Raw genomic sequence first — 21,325 nt, forward strand, 5'->3', positions numbered from 1 at the left:
TTCCTGACAGGCTGTCCCCTGGTGGTGCGAGTAGGCTGACCCTCAACACGGGGGCCCCCCCAGGGGTGTTTAACCACAACTGTGGACGCGCACAACTCCAAATCTATCATCAAGTTTGCTGATGACATGATGGTGGTAGGCCTGATCAACAACGCTAAGACAGCCTTCAGGGAGGAGGTGAGAAAACTGGCAATGTGGTGCCAGGGCAACAGGATGATGGACCACAAAAACAGGGGGGTGCACACACACCCCCCCCCCCCATCTACATGCCGCAGTGGAGGGTCAAGAGCCTTTAAGTTCCTGTGTCCATATCACTTAGGACTTAACATGGTCCCCTCACACGAGAGCAGTCGTGAAGGCACGGCAACGCATCTTCTCCCTCAGGAGGCTGAAACGATTTGGCATGGCCGCTCAGATGGCACGGCAACTGCACAGTCTGCAACAGAAAGACCCTATAGAGGGCGGTGCAGACAGCCCAGCGCATCACCGGGGGTGAGCTCCCAGCCATTCAACTGCACAGTCTGCAACAGAAAGACCCTATAGAGGGCGGTGCAGACAGCCCAGCGCATCACCGGGGTGAGCTCCCAGCCATTCAACTGCACAGTCTGCAACAGAAAGACCCTATAGAGGGCGGTGCAGACAGCCCAGCGCATCACCGGGGGTGAGCTCCCAGCCATTCAACTGCACAGTCTGCAACAGAAAGACCCTATAGAGGGCGGTGCAGACAGCCCAGCGCATCACCGGGGGTGAGCTCCCAGCCATTCAACTGCACAGTCTGCAACAGAAAGACCCTATAGAGGGCGGTGCAGACAGCCCAGCGCATCACCGGGGGTGAGCTCCCAGCCATTCAACTGCACAGTCTGCAACAGAAAGACCCTATAGAGGGCGGTGCAGACAGCCCAGCGCATCACCGGGGGTGAGCTCCCAGCCATTCAACTGCACAGTCTGCAACAGAAAGACCCTATAGAGGGCGGTGCAGACAGCCCAGCGCATCCCCGGGGGTGAGCTCCCAGCCATTCAGGACCTACATACCAGGGGATAGAAGCTGTTCAGAAGACTGTTAAAGTGCTAACAACTACTGATCTCCCGCTCCCACAGACTATCAACAGGTCTCAACCCACTCAGACAACCTACACTGCTACGAAAATGATCATTGATTAGATGCATTACTGTCCACAGATTGATTACCTTTAGTATTTATCCTGCTACTGGTCACTATTACTCCCATTTACATGTAGGGCTGGGCGATATATTATTCAAATCAATTCAATATATGTTTTAGCGCAATGTTCCAAACCCATGTATTAGAAGAATCTAGGTTTGAATTCATGAGGGTCTTTTCGGTCTTGTATCATTTGCTCCTTCCGTGCACCTTTACCACTCGCACACAGACACCAAGCCCCTCCCCCTGCAGCTCACAACAACGACGAAAGAGCATCGTCATCTCTGACAAGCCGTTTCAACTTGCTATTGCATTTGAGGTTTGGTCAAATATTTATTTAATTTTTTTTTTTTAAATAACAAATAAATCGTCATATGGACACCTAAACACAGAGACATTTTACTGTAATAGAGAACAACCTTTATAACAATACCCTTTTTATGTCTCAATTACCAAAATATAAAACACTGCAGAGCCTAATGAGATGGGAGTATCAATGAACATGATTGTGGACAATGCTCAGTTTGTCATGCGCAGCATTGCAGTACCGCTAGCAGCATTTTAGCCAGACTAATGTGCTAGCTGTCTAGTGTGTGTTTTATAAATGTGCAATGAGCATAAAGACACATTTATATAAGGAACTCTCATTCTGAGAAATAAGCATCTTCTTATCCAGACAGTGGACTACCTATGCTAGTTGGCCACCTGTGTTTCAATGTTGAAACAAAGTGAACAGGCTCTGGAAGCCACTACATCTAAATGTGAATCGATTCTCAATTGCTGTACGGTTCTAGAAACATAAATCCCTTCACTTTCATATCAAATTAATTTCACAAATGCAAAATACACACTTATAGTTCACGGTTAACACAGTTGTAGCAGACAGTATTTTTCAGTGACAACACAGTATTTCTGGAGTCTTCCGTTTACACAGGTGTTCGGAAACACAGATAGCCAACTAGTCCACTCGCACATGTAGCCCACTGTCTTCCATCTGTTTTACGGAAACAAGCACTGTAATATCGAAATATGACCACGTGGGAACCCTAACCCTATAAAAAGCTGTGTATCAATTTAACATTTTGGTAACTGAAAATGATTTCTCGCAGATATGAAAGATATGATCCTTATGCAAAACCGTATAGCAAGCGTTGTGTTTTAATGTAAAAAAAAAAAACTCTACACAACACGCCTTCGTCCAATGACTAATGGAATGGAACTGAGAGTCACGACGAAAGGCTAGAGACCTGTGTTTATGAGACCTGTGTTTATGAGACCTGTGTTTATATTCTATAGTGCCTGCTACCAGAAGTTGGTCATTAGTGGTTGTGCATGGTTCAGTCAAAACAAAATGTAACTTTCATTAGACAAGCAAAAAAGCAGGTTAAACTATTTTGATGTAATTTCACTATTTTTAGTGGGTCTTAAGGTTGATGGCTTAGATTTTACAAGCCCTTAATTCTGTAGATTATTCCAGCTGTTTGAAATACAGTGTATTGATCTTTAATTGTGTAACAAAGCTTTGGCCTATTTAGTGAAAACATTCAAAAAACAGATCTACGAAATTGCCAATAAGTTTTAAAAAAATGTAAAACGTTTAAAACCAAGCCACGAGGTCAAAGGAATTGTCCCTAGAGCTCTGAGACAGGACTGTGTCGAGGCACAGATCTGGGTAAGGGTACCAAAAAATGTCTGGAGCATTGAAGGTCCCCAAGAACACAGTGGCCTCAATCATTCTTAAAATGGAAGATGTTTGGACCCTTCAAGACTCTGGCCAGGCGGCCAGCTCTAGGCAAACTGAGCAATCAGGGCAGAAAGGCCTTGATCAGGGAGGTGACCAGGAACGCGATGAACTCTAGAGTTTCTCTGTGGAGATGGGAGAACCTTCCAGAAGGACAACCATCTCTGCAGCACTACACCAATCAGGCATTTATGGTAGAATGGCCAGACGGAAGCCAATCCTCATTAAAAAGGAACATGGCAGCCCGCTTGGAGTTTGCCAAAAGGCACCTAAAGACTCTCAGACCATGAAAAACAAGATTCTCTGATCTGATGAAAGAAACCAAGATTGAGCTCTTTGGAGTGAATGCCAAGCGTTACATCTGGAGGAAACCTGGCACCATCCCTACGGTGAAGCATGGTGGAGGCAACATCATGCTGTGGGGATGTTTTTCAGGGACTGGGAGACAAGTCAGGATCAAGGGAAATATGAATGGAGCAAAGTACAGAGAGATCCTTGATGAAAACCTGCTCCAGAGTGCTCAGGACCTCAGACTGGGGCAAAGGTTCACCTTCCAACAGGACAACAACCCTAAGCACACAGCCAAGACAACACAGGAGTGGCTTCAGGACAAGTCTCTGAATCTCCTTGAGTGGCCCAGCCAGAGCCAGGACTTGAACCCGATCAAACATCTCTGGAGAGACCTGAAAATAGCTGTGAAGCAACGCTCCCCATCCAACCTGACAGAGCTTGAGAGGATTGGCAGAGAAGAATTGGAGAAACTCCCCAAATACAGGTGTGCCAAGCTTGTAGCGTCATACACAAGAAGACTCGAGGCTGTAATCGCTGCCAAAAGGTGCTTCAATAAAGTACTGAGTAAAGGGTCTGAACACTTATGTAAATGTGATTTCAATTTATTTTCAATAAATTAGCAAACACTTCTAAACCTGTTTTTGCTTTGTCATTATGGGATATTGTGTGTAGATTGAGAAAAATAATAATTTAAAAACACATTTTTTAATAAGACTGTAAAGTAAAAAAGTGAAGGGGTCTGAATACTTTCCGAATGCACTGTATATACTTGCATTCTCATGTATTTTACCGCCATCGTAGTTCTTGTGTGGTTTTTATTCATAATTTTATTTGTTATTCTGTTCTCTATTCAGCAGAGCCCTGTCCGGTGCTGCCCCTCAGGCACACATTCCACTCCGGTTTATTTTAAGGCAGAGGGATGAGTGTACAATAGGGCCCCCCTCCTCCCCCACACAGACATGGAGGGAGAAGAGAAAGGACAACCATTTCACACAGTTAAATCAGAGGACCCAGAGACGCCCAGCCTCCATCCGTGGACTCACAACAGTGACCTAAACAGGGGCCTCTGACATGATCCTACACATATCCCACTCAGACAAACACTCTGGCACACACATATGCTGGGCATGCATAAACTCACGTTAAAAACTCTAAAAGGAAGTAAGGCGATTTGGAACAGTGCTTAATGACACATTTTTTAGGGGGGGGGGTAATGTTATTTGTGAGGAGAGGCTATGGGAAAAGGAAATGTCTGCATTCGTCAACTAGCTAACTGTCCGGGGACATGGTCAAATAAGTCACATTCCATTCTGTCGACAGCATGAAGTGATAGCTTAAATGCTTAGAACAAACAAGGCCTAATATCAGTTGTTTCTGTTAAAAAGATATATAGAATGTTTGGCAAAGAAAAAAAAGCTATCCTTCCAACTCAAAATGACTCAAGGAAATGCATAGTGGGTTGTCACGAGACCAGTATTGCGATATTCTGAAGTATCGTGGCATAGAAACAAAACGTGAAGGCGATTTAAATTCTTGAGGAAAACAGTCCTGATATTAGAAACAAGCACCATTATTTTGTCACGTGTTTATTTTGCAAGCTATAGCACTCACAATTTCCCATAAAGTAGGTTTTTAATAGGACCATAGAGTTTAGTCTAATTCCGGTTTAAAAAATCTGGTATCATAGTATTGTGATATTGGTATCGTGACAACCCTATTAATGTGCATTGCTTGCTGTTATATTCCTAAGATGGTTATGATCTGACAAAGCTGTGTGAACATTATCATTTTGGCACACATTCCCCCTTGAAGGCCAAAACTCATCTCTACTGAAGTGAGAAAAAAACTGCAACAAGAAAATGGCTGACACTCACCGACAAGCAAAGACGCAAAGTGGTTTTGTGCAAAGCTCAAAACAACTGGTGTAGACGTTCTGTCTAAGGCTCGATACTACATACGAACAATAGAATACTCTCAAAACAAAAACACCAAACACAACTTAAGTTCCAAATATCATGACACTCACCAACTACCATGAGGGTGAACTCAAAGCCCTTTTTGACCGACTTCCGGTGCACCTGGTTGGGCAGGTTGGCAAAGCCCACATACCCCGGGGTCTCTGGGTTGGTGAACTGACCCTGCTGTAATACATGAGACAACAATATGAGCATCTGAGTCATTCAACTCAGGAATACCATAATTTAAATTTTGTCATGGGCTGTGTAAATCACAGCAGCAAAGATTAAAACCAGCAATTAGGCCACTACTCAAAAGAAACAGCTGTCCACGAATGACCTTTGGGTGAGGTGACTGTCTTGTCTCTGCCATCTCTTTGCAAAAACATTACTTCCTGCATTCTAACAGGCCTGTACATAACCAGGGAGAATATGCGGTCTAACTAAACTGTTTCAAAGTTACGCCTAAACCTATCTATTCAGCTTATAAACAGATGTAAGGAAGGAGCATATATTACATTACATCTAGAGCGGCAGATAGCCTAGTGGCCAGTAACCGAAAGGTTGCTGGTTCGAATACCCGAGCAGACAGTGAAAAATATATCGATGGGCCCTTGAGCAAGGCACTTAACCCTAATTTACTCCAGGGGTGCCATACTACTATAGCTGCCCCTGCAAAACAACATTTTACTGCACGTGGTGTATGTGACAAAAAAAATGTTCTCCCTCTATAAAATTGCTAGGCAAAGCGCATACATTGGAGTGTTCTCATTTCAACCCAGGTCAAGGCACAACAGTGAGTCATGAAGAAAGCAGCTGCCTGGAACCATCTGCTAGTGTGACCATGCATTCTGTAATTAAGTCTGTCTCTGGTAAGATGATTATACACAATATTTGCATCCTCTATGCTCAATTGCTGTTGTTTTTTTAAACTCAATGTCTGCAATGGTTTAATTCTAATAAATCCTGATTTTCCCAAAGCAGATTCACATCCGGTTTATATAGGCCTAATCAAAATAAGCTCCCTCTGAAATCATTATTGGACAGCCTGACAGTATTACTTAGATTAAATAAACGGAGAGGAAGCAGCATCCTCTTATGCTGGGTCGGGAACGTACCTTCATTTTTTCAGCCTGAGACATTTTGCACTCTTTCAACCTGCCAGAGAACAGAGAACATTACATGTCAACTGTAACGTACTCCTGTTTTTTTGTTAGCAGAGCACGCAAATACTATATCAATTAGGCCTAGCTATAACTTGAAGAGAATGACGAGTGTACACTAACAAAATGGAGGATAGCCTACCTACATGGACCGTGAGACAGTGGACCGTGAGACAGGAAGTCTGCTTTCTGCTCAATAATGACTTTCCGAAAGAATATCTAACCTCAAATAACTGACAGCCTTACCTCCCAAAGATGTTGTTACGCGCTTTCACTTCACAGATGCATGTACACAAGTTGCTTTTAACTTGAATTCAACTTTCCATTCTGTCCTTTTATTTAGTGAATTAGTGCCTTTTCTATTACAGTATACAACAACAAAAAAGCTTGATCGATAACAAAACTTCCTAGTTAGTTAGCGCATTAACTGCTCTCTGAACCTTTAGTTGTTCAACACCGAGCAGTGGAAGTCTGAAATAAATAAAAAACTAGCGTTAGGTGTTGAAAGCGCTGTCCCAAAGAATTAAATACAACTAAACATTGCAGTTACCTTAAATATGCCTAGTTAATTTAATGCTAATAATATCACAAAACATGATCTTATCAGCACCTTCAAGCTAGCTGGCAAACAAGTATTTCAAACCGGGCCGTATAGACAAACTGTAAATTGATTACTGTATCACAGGGTTTCAAATGGTAGCTAGCCAACACTGACTATTAAACCGGCGAGGTGTCTAAACGCAAGCATTGAAAACTAGCCAACTAATTAGCAAGTAGCTAGCTACTTTGCTAACAAGCTATTTGGGAAGCGGTAGAAAGTTAAAGCAACGTATCTTATTCAACGAGACAGTTTAAAATGTCATGAATATTGCTAATAAATACAATATTTACCGTTTTGATTGTCACTGAAAGAAAACCGTGTGGGTTGGGTGCATATATCCAGTCATTGGTTTGGAGGCCGGACTGGCGAACGACACCTCAAATTTCGGATCTTCTTCAGCACAGGGACCAGAATGCATTGGGCGTTGACTGTCCTCTTATAATGCATTGATTTTTCTTATCAATAAAATTGAACACGTCATTCTACTACCAACGATTGTATTTACCATTTGTAATGCAACCGCTATTCATCACCACCATCGTCATCGCCAACCATTATCATCATAGAGTTTAAAAAATCTAAACTCATCATGAGTGGCTCAACTGTTTGCATACCGACATCCATCCCCACCACATTGCGAGCAAAACATTTTATTGACAGCAGAGATAAACACATTTTTATATTTGAGAGTTAATTTTACCATGCGGTGTAGAGAAGATGTTGCCATTTTAAAGCATGTTTGCAGAAATTATATACATTTTGTCATGGGGTGGAAAGAAGATTTTGCAAATGTATAACTAATTTCACATAATTATACTAATTTTGCCATGCAACCTGGACTCATACACTAGATGTTACATAGTAAAGTAAATCCAGTTCTCATACACTAGACATGACATGTAAATCCAGAACATACAAAAATATGACATGTTCATTTTGATATGGTTTCTTAAGACAGGTTACTGAAGGCAAAACAAAAGGAAGATGGGAGGATGAGTGTGTAACACGGACAACGTTTGCATTTTAGCTAATTAGCAACTTTGCAACTACTTGCTACTTTTCAACTACTTAGCATGTTAGCTAAACCTTCCCCTAACCTCATTTTAGCTAACCTTAACACTTTAACCTAACTCCTAACCTTAATAACCCTAACACCTTGCCTAGCTAACTTTAGCAACAAATTTGAATTGTAACATCATACGGTGTGCAAATTCTTGACTTATTGTTTGCTTTTCTAATTCGCAACCTATTGTACGAAATTGCAATTCATTACATATTGTATGAATTGCAACTTGTAACATATCTTACGGAATGGATGACGGACATCCACAAATTAATACAAACCATACGAAACATAACAAAGCGTAATAAAATGACTATTCTGGTTTTACTTACAGGATAATACAAAATACTCTGAGAACAGGTTGTGCTATGGGACAGAGAGGAAAATAAGCTTTGTTACAGATAATGTCCTGTAATTCTACACATTTGCCATTGGGTGGTGAAAAATGTTTGCAATTTTTAATATGATATCCGAGTGAGACTGACTACAAAATCAATGGGGGCCCTCCAGACGGTCTAACCATGATAACCACATTTATACATTTGACCTTGTGTATTCTACCATTCTAACTCGCAACAGTAAGTTGGAACCACGACTGAGTTCCAGTTTTTTTAAATAAAATTTGTTCTGGAGGTGGGGTGCAAAATGGGTTGCGGACCACCAGTAGCCCATCTGAGGTAGATGGGTCAAATCAAATTTTATTGGTCACATACACGTGTTTAGCAGATGTTATTGCGAGTGTAGCGAAATGCTTGTGTTTCTAGTGTCAACAGTGCAGTAGTATCTAACAAGAAATATCTAACAATTTCACAACAATATACACAAATATAAAGTAAAGGAATGGGATTGAGAATATATATTGAGAATATATATATATATATATATATATATATATTTCACCTTTATTTTATTTAACCAGGTAGGCCAGTTGAGAACAAGTTCTCATTTACAACTGCGACCTAGCCAAGATAAAGCAAAGCAGTGCGACAAAAACAACAACACAGAGGTACACATGAACAAACATACAGTCAATAACAAAATATAAAAAATATATATATATATATTTGGACGAGCAATGTCAGAGCGGCATAGACTGAGATACAGTAGAATAGAATAAAATACAGTACATGCATACATATGAGATGAGTAATGCAAAATATGTAAACATTATTAAAATGACTAGTGTTCCATTATTAAAGTGGCCAGTGATTTCAAGTCTATGTATAAAGTGCAGCAGCCTCTAATGTGCTAGGGATGGCTATTTAATAGTCTGATGGGCTTGAGATAGGAGCTGTTTTTGAGTTTCTCGGTCCCAGCTTTGATGCACCTGTACTGACCTCGCCTTCTAGCAGGGTGAACAGGCAGTGGCTCAGGTGGTTGTTGTCCATGATTATCTTTTGGCCTTCCTGTGGCATCGGGTGCTGTCGGTGTCCTGGAGGGCTGGTAGTTTGCCCCCGGTGATGCGTTGGGCAGACCGCACCACCCTCTGGAGAGCCCTGTGGTTGAAGGCGGTGCAGTTGCCGTACCAGTCGGTGATACAGCCCAACATGATGCTCTCAGTTGTGCATCTGTAAAAGTTTGAGTGTTTTAGGTGCCAAGCTAAATTTCTTCAGCCTCCTGATTTTGAAGAGGACCCTAAAGTTAGAATAAAACCTTACAGTTTTTCTACGATGATATCTAATAGGATTGATTATGGCCCTACTAATAATAATACTAGCCTATTATTTAAAAATACAGTGGAGCAAAAAAGTATTTAGTCCGCTACCAATTGTGCAAGTTCTCCCATTTAAAAAGATGAGAGAGGCCTGTAATTTTCATCATAGGTACACTTCAACTATGACAGACAAAATGAGAAGAAAAAAAATCCTGAAAATCACATTGTAGGATTTTTAAAGAATTTATTTGCAAATTATGGTGGAAAATAAGTATTTGGTCAATAACAAAAGTTTATCTCAATACTTTGTTATATACCCTTTGTTGGCAATGACAGAGGTCAAACGTTTTCCTGTAAGTCTTCACAAGGATTTCACACACTGTTGCTGGTATTTTGGCCCATTCCTCCATACAGATCTCCTCTAGAGCAGTGATGTTTTGGGGCTGTTGCTGGGCAACACGGACTTTCAACTCCCTCCAAAGATTTTCTATGGGGTTGAGATCTGGAGACTGGCTAGGCCACTCCAGGACCTTGAAATGCTTCTTACAAAGCCACTCCTTCGTTGCTCGGGCGGTGTGTTTGGGATCATTGTCATGCTGAAAGACCCAGCCACGTTTCATCTTCAATGCCCTTGCTGATGGAAGGAGGTTTTCACTCAAAATATCACGATACATGGCCCCATTCATTCTTTCCTTTACACGGATCTGTCGTCCTGGTCCCTTTGCAGAAAAACATCCCCAAAGCATGATGTTTCCACCCCCATGCTTCACAGTAGGTATGGTGTTCTTCGGGTGCAACACTGCATTCTTTGTCCCCCAAACACGGCAAGTTGAGATTTTACCAAAAAGTTCTATTTTGGTTTCATCTGACCATATGACATTCTCCCAATCTTCTTCTGGATCATCCAAATGCGCTCTAGCAAACTTCAGACGGGCCTGGACATGTACTGGCTTAAGCAGGGGGACACGTCTGGCACTGCAGGATTTGAGTCCCTGGCGGCGTAGTGTGTTACTGATGGTAGGCTTTGTTACTTTGGTCCCAGCTCTCTGCAGGTCATTCACTAGGTCCCCCCGTGTGGTTCTGGGATTTTTTCTCACCGTTCTTGTGATCATTTTGACCCCACGGGGTGAGATCTTGCGTGGAGCCCCAGATCGAGGGAGATTATCAGTGGTCTTGTATGTCTTCCATTTCCTAATAATTGCTCTCACAGTTGATTTATTCAAACCAAGCTGCTTACCTATTGCAGATTCAGTCTTCCCAGCCTGGTGCAGGTCTACAATTTTGTTTCTGGTGTCCTTTGACAGCTCTTTGGTCTTGGCCATAGTGGAGTTTGGAGTGTGACTGTTTGAAGTTGTGGACAGGTGTCTTTTATACGGATAACAAGTTCAAACAGGTGTCATTAAAAAAGGTAACGTGTGGAGGACAGAGGAGCCTCTTAACGAAGAAGTTACAGGTCTGTGAGAGCCAGAAATCTTGCTTGTTTGTAGGTGACCAAATACTTATTTTCCACCATAATTTGACAATAAATACATTAAAATCCTACAATGTGATTTTCGGGATTTTTTTTCTTCATTTTGTCTGTCATAGTTGAAGTGTACCTATGATGAAATTTACAGGCCTCTCTCATCTTTTTAAGTGGCAGAACTTGCACAATTGGTGGATGACTAAATACTTTTTTGCACCACTGTATGTCTTCTTAGGGGCTCGGAAGGTGCCCCGGACTTCTCCGCCATGACGAAACGGTTCAACATGTTGCAGAGAACATCATTTACCAGAACCTGGAACACAGCAGGGGCGTTGGTGAGGCCAAAAGGCATGACCAGATACTTGTAGTGGCTGCTGGTTGTGTTGAAGGTGTCTTCCACTCGTCCTCCTCTCGTATCCACACCAGTTCGTAGGTGTTCCGTAGATCCAGCTTGGAAAACACAGTGGTCCCCTGGAGCAGCTCGAAGGCCGAGGAAATGAGTGGTAGTGGGTAACGGTTCTTAACAGTAATGTCATTGAGTCCCCGGTAGTCAATGCATGGGCGCAGGGTCTTGTCCTTTTTCTCCACAAAGAAAAACCCTGCGCCGGCGGGAGAAGAGGAGGGACAGATAAATACTGCAACTAGGGAGTCCCCAATGTAGGTCTTCATAGCCTTGGTCTCCTGTCCCGATAGAGAGTACAGACGTCCCCGGGGTGGCGTGGAGCTAGGGAGAAGATCAATCCGCAGTCATAGGGTCGGTGCGGCGGAAGCGAAGTGGCCCGGGCCTTGCTGAACACCTCCCGGAGGTCCTGGTACTCCGCGGGGATGGTGGAGAGGTCCGGGGCACCTTCCGAGTCCCCAGGAAGACATCCTGGGACAGGTTGCACTGACTTCAGACAATGGGCATGGCAGAACAGACTCCAGCCCATGATGGCACCCGTAGACCAGTAGATGAGGGGATTGTATCGCTGGAGCCAGAAGAATCCCAAAACCACGGGAATCTGACCAGCGCTCTAACGTCCATGGGAATAGAGAGGGGCTGAGTGGGGATGTTCAGCTCAGAAGCCAGGGTAGCGTCCAAAAAGCTAAAATCGGCCCCAGAGTCAATGTGGACCCGGAGAGATGTAGACTGGTTTCCCCACAGCAGAATGACATGAAAAGGGGTGAGAGCAAGGGAAGCAGAAAAGTTCTCCATATGGCCCACCAGAATACTCGCCCCTACCGGTGAGCCTGGTCTTTTTAAAGCACAAGAGGACACAAAAATCACCAAGAGTCCCGCAATACAGACAACTCTTTGTGTTGATCCTGTATTGCCGTTCCGCTGGCGACAGCCCAGCTCTGCCTAGTTGCATAGGCTCGGGAAGAGGTGACACGGCCGTCTTCGTCGACTCCAGGGGGAGGTCAGGAAGCCTCGGGGTCTCTCGGCAATGAGACCGCCGTGGACTTCCGGGATGACTCGGAGGCAAGGTGGAATCCCTGGACATACGAGGAAAATAACATTTCCTCTCCCTCCGTCGTTCCTGTAATCGACCATCAATGCGGATGGTCAACGCAGTGGGAGAATCGAGAACCGTAGGTAACTTTCGAGCAGCAATTGGCTCATTAATCCCCCTCCTCTCCCCTGTAACTATTCCCCAGGTTGTTGCTGCAAATGAGAACGTGTTCTCAGTCAACTTACTTGGTAAAATAACGGATAAATAAAAAAAGGAATATATTGAACAGTGCTTCCTGGTTCCAAGCCCTCTCCACTGCCAGCGTGCGGAAATCCACTGCATAGCCTGCCACACTGTGGGAGTCCTGCCGAAGCTGAATTAGGGCAACTTCTCTCCAGGAGAATGGGACATCAAAAAATCCTTCTTCACCTCTCCCACAAACCCTCCAGACTAACGCATATGGCTGGCTGTTGTTCCCATACTGCAGTAGCCTAGGCGAGAGCCCTCCCGGACATCAGCGTGATGAAGTAGGCTATCTTGGAGCGATCCGAGGGGAAGGAGGAGGGCTGAAGCTTGAAGACGAGGGCACACTGGGCTAGAAACCCTTGACATGTGCTTGTCTCTCCATTGAAGTGTTCCGGGGGAGGTAAGCAGGACTTCCGAGAAGTTGAAGTGACAGATGAGACTGCACTGCTAACCGCTGAGTTACTGAGGGGCTGTGAGGTTACCACTGGCTGCCTCCCAGACAACCCGCAGAATTACTCCAGCAAAATGTCCAAAGCCTGGTCATGGTGTTACGCCAACGTTTGGACCCCCTCCATAAGGCCACGAAGCAATTCCTCATGCCTACTGATGGTGGCTTCCTGGGAGGAGATGGCTTGGCGCAGATGGCCAGGGTCTGCTGGGTCAGTCATGGCCAGTTCGTACTATCACGTTTCAAGGGAAGACCCAGATGCAGACCCGATAAATTAACAACAGTTTATTAATCCAAAAGGGGCAGGCAAAAGACAGGTCAAGGGCAGGCAGGGGTCAGTAATCCGGATAGGTGGGGCAAAGGTACAGGACGGCAGGCAGGCTCAGGGCAGGCCGAAAGGGTAAAGCCCTACTTTGTTGTCATGGAGGACTGATTGGGCTCATTGATTCGAGTTGAAAAATATATGCTGCGCTCATGGAATGGCATGCTTTGAGCACTACTGAAAAGTGCTATTTACATGTGAAATATGAATGCCATATGCTGCATTTGCTATAGACCTATCGTTTACCTTTTTGTTAGTGTCACTTTGATATGAAGCTGTTTAAAGGGCAAATTCACAGATGAAACAATAACAAAACGGTTGGGCAACCAACCACCTCTGTTTTGGTAAAAAGATGAGTGATGGGCCTCGACAAATGTAACCACTCTCAGAATACAGTGGGCTAAACTGTGGATCATTTTTCATTGCTTTGGCACCAAATGCATTCAATGACTACATCTTTCAAATTTCATGAATTCTTTTCTCACTCAGACACAACAACCACCAAAACTCTATGTACCTACAGGCCAATTTGCACATGTTTTCATACTCTTTTGAAAACTGTTAAACTTAAGTTCAAAACCTAACAGACCCCAAATCGAATAAGACAGTAATTTGCTACATTTCTACAGTAATACCGTATTGAAATATATTCCAAATCTAAAAAACGAAATACTATCAAAACAATTAGACCAACCACAGCTGATTCCCATTGTAGCTGAACACCTACACAGGTGTTAGTCTTTCAATTTCATTACCATCTATACAAAAGGAGACATTTTACTGTAATGTAAACATGGACCCAGCCAGAGATAGAGAAGTGGCTGACAGAGGAAGAAGAGTGGCTGGGAGAGGGAGAGGAAGAGGAGTACGTATGTGTGGTGGAAGAAGATTGAGAGGAAGATCAAGAGCTGTAGTCTAGGATGAGATTAGGGCTACTATAATTGATCATGTAATAAATCATAGTATATCAATGAGAGAGGCTGGTCTGAGAGTGGAGCGAAATCTGCAACGCTCAACAGTGGCATCTATTGTGAGAAATTTCTGGCAAAACAACAGGTAAGATGTGCATTCTACCAAGGGCATCTGACTGAACTGCACATTACAGAAGTAAATTGAGCAAAGCCTCCAAACCCACTTGTGTGTAATTGTTTTTGTATTTCTGCTTAGGACCCAACGGTTACCTTCCACAGGCGGGAGAGGTAGGATTTTCACTGCTGTGCAGGAAACTGCAATCGTTGATATGGTCATCAGAAACAATGGCATAAAACTCACAGAGATTCGGGACGAGTGTTGGCAGACAACATTACATTTGGAAATATTCAAAATGTAAGCATAACAACTATTTCTAGAGTCCTGAAACAACATCAAGTCAGGATGAAGCAGTTGTACACTGTCCCCTTTGAGAGGAACTCGGAACGAGTCAAGCAACTCAGGAACCAATATGTCCAGGTAAGATGACTATAAAATACAGAACTGGTTTTGAACAAAACCCAACAGGGCAGGGGCACACAATGGCATGTTTTTAGGTATAATGTAAACTAGTGTAATAGCCTAACTCTTATGATGCCTTGTGGATTTATTTTAGAGAGTCATGGAGATTGAAGCCAGGCAAACACTCCACATATTCATCTTTGTGGATGAGGCTGGTTTCAACTTGGCCAAAACACGGCGGCAGAGGTAGGAATGTGATTGGGAAAAGAGCCACAGTGGATGTCCCAGGCCAGAGGGGTGTCACAATCACAATGTGTGCAGCAATATCCTCTGATGGATTTCTGTTACACAAACCGCTAATTGGACCACCGAGCGTCTCATTTCATTCCTGGATGACCTCTATGGAAGGGTTGTGCCAGGTGAGGAAAGGGTTGCAGTGAGGTGAAGTCGACAAACGTTTGTAATTGTATGGGACAATGTGGCATTTCACCAGTCCTGTGCAGTCAGACTGGTTTGCAGTCCATCCCAGGATGGTGTCACTTTTCCTCCCACCTCACTCTTCATTCCTCAATCCCATAGAGGAATTATTTTCCTCGTGGAGGTGGAAGGTTTATGACATAATCAAATGTCCTTCCTGGACGCAATTAATTCTGGATGCCTGGACATATCTGCAGAAGATTTCCAGGGATGGACCAGGCATGCCGAAATATTATTTCTTAGGTGTATTACCCAAGATGACATGTGATGTGGATGAGAACCTGTGGCCAAATGCATGAGAAAGGGTTGACTAGCATTGGTGTATATACAAATTATTGTATATACACTCAATGCCAAAAAAAAAAAAAAACATATCAAAGCATATTGCATCCTGTCTGATTCATTCCTATAACATATACTGCAGTGAATTCTAAGCAGTAGAGAGGTGTCATTCTTGTTTTGTAAAGACATTTTTACAAAAGAAAACATTGTGTAATACTGCCTGTTGTTAGTGTTTTTTAGGTAATTGTTTTATGAGTGACAAAGTGTGCTTGTTGGGTGACAACCTTTGCTAGTGTTATGGAAGAATGAGCTGATTTGAGACATGTATGAAGTGTTTTGGTAGTTTTAGTGCATTTTGGATGTGAAAGTAACTGCTGTGCCAAGCTGAAAGTTGGTTAGGGGAACTATGTGAAGAGTTTTGAAAAAGTGACCTAAGTATTAGGAAATGGGTCCTAGCGATTGTAAAAATAAAAAACTGTAATTGATAGAGCTATGGCTGCAAGGACTGACCATCCATGATATCAACATTATAATTATTATGTTATGAGGCTATACAGTGTTTGTTTACATTTACAATGTTTACAAAAATTGGAGAAAAACAAGCTTATATTGTGGGTTCTCATGGAGTGTGACAGTTGAACTAAGCTCGTGAGGCATTTATAAACTATATTCTTCAAGAATCAATGGATATATATATACCTAATTTATATGTAAAAAATAATTTACAAGTCCAAAAATGGATGTAGCAACTACAGATTGCCACTTTAAGTCTATCAAAAGTGTGCAAGTTTGAACATGTCCATTAGGCCTATGGATTATTTTTTTTATCAGCACGAATTAGATCGAGCAATAAAAACTCCACTTTTATTCCATAGGCTGGGATCCGCACTATGCAGCTGTTCGCATTTTTCAGTCTGTTCACTGGTTTCAAAAACAATTGTTGTTAGACAGCTTAAACTTCTTGAATTCAACCATATTTGGGTTCAAATGTACATTTAGATTTGTGAACAGCCATCCATAACCACAATCCGTAAGCGAAAATAGCTAAATGACAGAGCAGCAGTGTGATTCACATAATTGCGCTCTGGCGATATCAATAATAAATGATACCTGTATCGCCGTCGACTACACTACTACTGTCATACTTACCTTCAAGCGTTTATTAAAATTGGATAATCTTTGGATGCCGACAGCAGTCGCACCATTGGAAGACATAGCTTGCACTGTAGCCTACAAAAACCCATTCCTGCTCTTTTCCCGCGATCCATCAAACACATTTGGTGTGTCATCATAGTGGTCTCTGACTTGTGTTCAGACTTGCTGAGGTGGAACAAACTTAAATGTGCTCCTTTTTTCAATGGTGATTTGAATGTCATTGCGAAAACACAGAAGTGTCACAGATTTTTTTGTGCAAAAACATTCTTTCTGAATTTAAAAGTAATCCTTGATGCAATCATCTAGTTTTTTTTTCAAAAGTATCGGTAATCTGATTACAATGTTTTTGCTGGTAATGTAACGGATTACAGTTTCCGTTTTTGAAATCCGATACAGCATAAACTTCCGGTAGACAGGCGAAGCGCTAGTGTGGTCAACTGAAACGATACCGTTCGTTTACAGTATACTAAAATGAACTAATATTATGTACTCATTAAGTGTGTAGAATACCGTATGTAGTATACCGTATGGGTATTCGAACACGGCTCATGTGTACTTACGTATCTCATCTTCTGTAGCCAGCGTAACAATGTAGCAAGCTTTCTCGCGGTAATGAGGAAATTAATCAACAACATCAGTGCTCGTGAAACTTCGGAGGTAGAATTTGTGTACAAAACATTTTTTACAAGATATTAAGGCACGTTGGGTGAAATTGAGGTACGTAAAGCCAGGGTTTTCTTCATAATTAAAGAAAGGAAAGTCAGTGTTTTCCAAGCTATTAATTTACCGGCAACATCCGGATAAATGTATAGACAACAACGATGAAGATAAATTCATCCCAGAAAAACAGTGTCATGCGCTTGGTAGTAATATATCAACATCGGCAGTTCTCGTCAGTGGCTCGTTGGTCTAGGGGTATGATTCTCGCTTTGGGTGCGAGAGGTCCCGGGTTCAAATCCCGGACGAGCCCGTCTTTTGCCACCGTAGTCCTCACATTTTATTCAACATTTTCGCTATGTTGTAGCAAGGCCGTCTGGACGTCTTGACGTTTGGTATGTAGTGATATATCGAAATCTGCACAAAATTTAAGCGGATCCTTGGTCTAGGGGTATAATCGATATTTTGGGTGCGAGAGGTCCCAGGTTCAAATCTTTTGCCACGGTAGTCCTCACATTTTATTCAACATTTTCGGTATGTTGTAGCAAGGCCAATTATCATAAACTGTTCTTCCCTGTTCGCATCGTCTGTCCATGAATGCATCTTGATCTGGAATGTGTTTTTATAGGTGGCTTAACTAATTATGTTGCCAGCCGTGACTTCTAAGACAGAAAGTAGGCCTAATCACACTTGAAAATGTCTTGTCTCAGAAATAACAGGGATGGATCTAACCTCACGTTTACCTATTTGCAAATGTTGATTTAAGAAAATGTACAGGTTACTTGCTGTATTATAGCCCAATGAATGACTGTATATTGATCTCTTCTGGCCTTCTTCAGTACTGCAATCGTGTGCAGTGAAACAAATGACCTGTTGGCCGAATCTGCCCTACCAAGCAAAAAGGCAGTAACTGCTCATTTGATCGAAAATGAGTTCATGTCATTTTTGCAACCTTAAATACATGCTTCATCATGTGGACAGATATCCTGCCTCTATTTTATTGTGTTTTTGAGAAAATGGGGGTCATGTTAGCAATAACTGCATAAAGTTACTGTGAAACCAAACATTTTTCTCAGTTCCACGCTATGAGCAGTTACTCCCTTTTTGCTTGGTAAAAGCCTGCTGCTGGTCCTTTACACCTTACATCAATCAATCTATCAATCAATCAATCAAACCCCAAACAATGCAAATGTAGAAGCACATGTCATGTTATTGTCAGCACTAACCTCAGTGTGTGCATTGATTTTTCTTGGTATGCTTCTCCAACTTGCACTAAATCTAGATGCTTCTCCAATCGTGCCATTGGGGTTTGTTTTCAGATTGGCTTTCTGTCCTGTCTTTGTGTTTTTTTTATCATGTCTCATGTCTTGGTCATCATTGCTCAGTGTTTACTATGGAATCAGGGGGAAATGCAAGAAATATGCTTCAGAGAAACACAACAACGAGGCACATTCATAAGGAACATTTTGATTAAGAGGAGGATTACCAAGATGTTCCAGTCCCTTATCTTTTGCCTGTGTTGTCTATTGCTGAGCTCTATCCAGCCCACCTCAGAAACGGGCACAATGGCTCTGTCAACAGGGAAATAAACAACGAAATTAACAGTAAACATTACACTCACAGAAGTTACAAAATAATAAAGACATTACAAATGTCATATTATGTATATATACAGTGTTGTAACTATGTACAAATGGTTAAAGTACAAAATGGAAAATAAATAAGCATTTCTATGGGTTGTATTTACAATGGTGTTTGTTCTTCACTGGTTGACCTTTCCTTGTGGCAACACGTCACAAATCTTGCTGCTGTGATGGCACACTGTGTGTGGTATTTCACCCAGTAGATATGGGAGTTTATCAAAATTGGGATTGTTTTCAAATTCTTTGTGGATCTGAGTAATCTGAGGGAAATATGTGTCTCTAATATGGTCATACAGTGGGCAGGAGGTTAGGAAGTGCAGCTCAGTTTCCACCAGTTTCCTTAAGTTTGGGTCAGTCACAATGGTCAGGTATTCTGCCATTGTGTACTCTCTGTTTAGGGCCAAATAGCATTCTAGTTTGCTCTGTTTTTTGGATAATTCTTTCCAATGTGTCAAGTAATTATCTTTTTGTTTTCTCATGATTTGGTTGGGTCTAATTGTGTTGCTGTCCAGGGGCTCTGTGGGGTGTGTTTGTGAACAGAGCCCCAGGACCAGCTTGCTTAGGGGACTCTTCTCCAAGTAAAAATTCTCTGTAGGTGATGGCTTTGTTATGGAAGGTTTGGGAATCGCTTTCTTGTAGGTGGTTGTAGAATTTAACGTCTCTTTTCTGCATTTTGATAATTAGCAGGTATCGACCTAATTCTGCTCTTCATGCATTATTTGGTGTTCTACGTTGTACACAGAGGATATTTTGCAGAATTCTGCATGCAGAGTCTCAATTTAGTGTCTGTCCCATTTTGTGAATTCTTGATGAGACCTCACAACCATAAAGGGCAATGGGTTCTATAACTGATTCAAGTATTTTTAGCCAGATCCTAATTGGTATGTCAAATGTTATGTTCCTTTCGATGGCATAGAATGCCCTTCTTGCCTTGTCTCTCAGATCACTCTGTATGTAAAACGTGTCTCTTTTCCTTATCCCTTGGTAGGTCCCTGTTTCAAGTGCCGTAGTTCATAAATGATGGAGTTGGTGAAAGATGACCTATCACAAAACTGATAGCGTTCATGAGAAAGATCAATATAATCTTCACAACTTACTCTGTTTTTTTTTTTTTAAATATGAGGTGTTCAATTAATTTGTGGTGGATATAAAATCAACTATGGGTTAGTATAACGTTGATATCAGTTGTGCTAGTTTGAAAGTCATGAATCATGGTCAAGAGTTGTGACGCTTTTGTTCGCTCCGATGTCAAGTGCCCCAACCGAGCGCTCACCAAGGAGGATAAGAAATGAACTGGAGTGAATTTGAAGCTAATCCAACTGGAGAGCACTCACACGCACTTAACCACTCTGCCATTTAAAAAGGAAAGCATCGCCCCGCTTAGCCGACACCTTTCATTTTCAAGCAGCACTAAATTTACTGCAAGACATTTTAAATCTATCCCGCATTATTAATTGTGCCCTGGATCTATAAGAGCTCTTTGTCACTTCCCACGAGTCGGGTTGTGACAAAAAACTCACACTCATTCTTATGTTTAATAAATGTATCGTATAGTGTGCGTGCGTGTGTAGCAGGCTTACAATGATGTCAAAAATCAACATTTGAGAGTGCGCTGACCCTGTTGCGCAGCTGGAGGTTGAATGTTAAAAAAATAGTTTTTTTTTTTGATAGTCACCACTATCCAGGGAACAGTAGGTTATTATCTGCCTTGCTCAAGGGCAGAACGACAGAGTATAACTTCGTCCGCTCTAGGCCACGAACCAGCAACCTTTCAGTTACTGACGCTAGGCTCGAACCACTAGGCTACCTGCCGCCCCGAAACAACAAGTCGTATATACTCCTTAAGTATTAAACAGTATGTTAGTATGGGTATTTGAACACTGCTCAGGTGTCATCTTATATAGCCAGCGTTACAAGCTGGCTAATGAGGAAATGAAGCAATAACTTCTGTGCTCGTGAAACTTTCCGCGGTCGAATTTGTGCACCAAACATTGTTTTGACAAGATATTAAGGCAAGTTGGGTTGGGTGAAATTTAGATATGTAAAGCCAGGGTTTTCTCCATAATAAAAAAGGAACGTCTGTATTTTCCAAGTCATTTCGTTGTCGCCAACATCCGGATAAATGTTTTGACAAAA

The 21,325-nt window shown here is 42.3% G+C and overlaps 1 protein-coding gene, 1 long non-coding RNA gene and 1 other non-coding gene across 4 annotated transcripts in view; 2 read left to right on the forward strand and 1 right to left on the reverse strand.

The window, feature by feature from the left end:
• LOC135517542 (septin-2B) overlaps window positions 1–7,434 on the reverse strand; it is a 19,663-nt gene extending 12,229 nt beyond the window's left edge. The window contains exons 1-3 of one of the 2 annotated variants that reach the window (XM_064941943.1): window positions 7,204–7,434; window positions 6,268–6,307; window positions 5,221–5,335 (exon numbers count right to left, since the gene is read on the reverse strand). In XM_064941943.1, coding sequence (XP_064798015.1) covers window positions 5,221–5,335; window positions 6,268–6,291 — 139 coding nt within the window. In that variant the 5' untranslated portion in view covers window positions 6,292–6,307; window positions 7,204–7,434. The remainder of the gene's footprint in view (window positions 1–5,220; window positions 5,336–6,267; window positions 6,308–7,203) is intronic. The other variant, XM_064941951.1, reaches the window with a different exon arrangement.
• LOC135517553 (uncharacterized) lies at window positions 5,894–16,298 on the forward strand. Its single transcript, XR_010452049.1, has 3 exons — window positions 5,894–6,021; window positions 14,712–14,993; window positions 15,130–16,298. It is a non-coding gene; the product is annotated as an uncharacterized LOC135517553 (long non-coding RNA).
• Window positions 16,299–17,787: 1,489 nt separating this feature from the next.
• On the forward strand, window positions 17,788–17,859 carry trnap-ugg (transfer RNA proline (anticodon UGG)). The gene has a single exon. It is a non-coding gene; the product is annotated as a tRNA-Pro (tRNA).
• Window positions 17,860–21,325: the final 3,466 nt, after the last annotated feature.

The sequence above is a fragment of the Oncorhynchus masou genome, chromosome 3 (genome assembly GCF_036934945.1).
Source record: "Oncorhynchus masou masou isolate Uvic2021 chromosome 3, UVic_Omas_1.1, whole genome shotgun sequence".
NCBI classification, from domain to species: domain Eukaryota; kingdom Metazoa; phylum Chordata; class Actinopteri; order Salmoniformes; family Salmonidae; genus Oncorhynchus; species Oncorhynchus masou.